The sequence below is a fragment of the Egretta garzetta genome, unplaced genomic scaffold (assembly GCF_000687185.1).
Source record: "Egretta garzetta isolate BGI_Z169 unplaced genomic scaffold, ASM68718v1 scaffold582, whole genome shotgun sequence".
NCBI classification, from domain to species: Eukaryota; Metazoa; Chordata; class Aves; order Pelecaniformes; family Ardeidae; genus Egretta; species Egretta garzetta.
The window spans coordinates 331,237-331,713 of record NW_009258956.1 but is presented as its reverse complement, the minus strand read 5'-3'; the positions used below and the strand labels follow the sequence as shown (position 1 = coordinate 331,713).

The 477-nt window shown below is 60.0% G+C and overlaps 1 protein-coding gene across 1 annotated transcript in view; it reads right to left on the bottom strand.

Annotated features, from left to right (window-relative positions):
* Nucleotides 1-6: 6 nt before the first annotated feature.
* ANKRD11 (ankyrin repeat domain 11) overlaps nucleotides 7-477 on the bottom strand; it is a 159,634-nt gene continuing 159,163 nt past the window's right edge. The window contains exon 15 of the mRNA XM_035890170.1: nucleotides 7-452. Within this exon, the coding sequence (XP_035746063.1) occupies nucleotides 267-452 (186 nt within the window). The 3' untranslated portion in view covers nucleotides 7-266. The remainder of the gene's footprint in view (nucleotides 453-477) is intronic.

Here is a 477-nt window from a genome sequence, read left to right as displayed (position 1 = left end):
CCTCCCTGCCGCAGCAGCCGGTTGGAAAGGAGATGCGCCCCGGCCCGCTGCCCGGCGGAGCTGCCGTCAGTCCGGGAGCGAGGGACGCGTTGTGAAGAAAGTGCAATTATTTTTCTTATTGTTTTGTTTTCTGCCGATAGCTGCTTCCTCCTCCTCTGACCAGGGATTCATCAGCAAGCGGTAAGGGTGAATGTGAGCTCGACCGCCCGACCTCGGAGGGCTCCCGTCCTTGCCAGTTTTCAGTGATGTCTCCTGGTTTTGAACTGTCATGCCGGCAAGAGCACAAAGTCATCGTTCACGTCGACCATTGGCACATAGAACGAGGGCACTCGTTCACGGCAGAGGGATTTGTGCCCTGCGGGGTCCAGCTCCTGCACCTTCAGCTGCCACTCCATCCTCTGCACCGCGTTCAAGGCGGCAGCTTCGTGTTGCTGTCGCATGAGCAGGCATGTCTGGGTCGGGCGGGGGGGGGGGGAA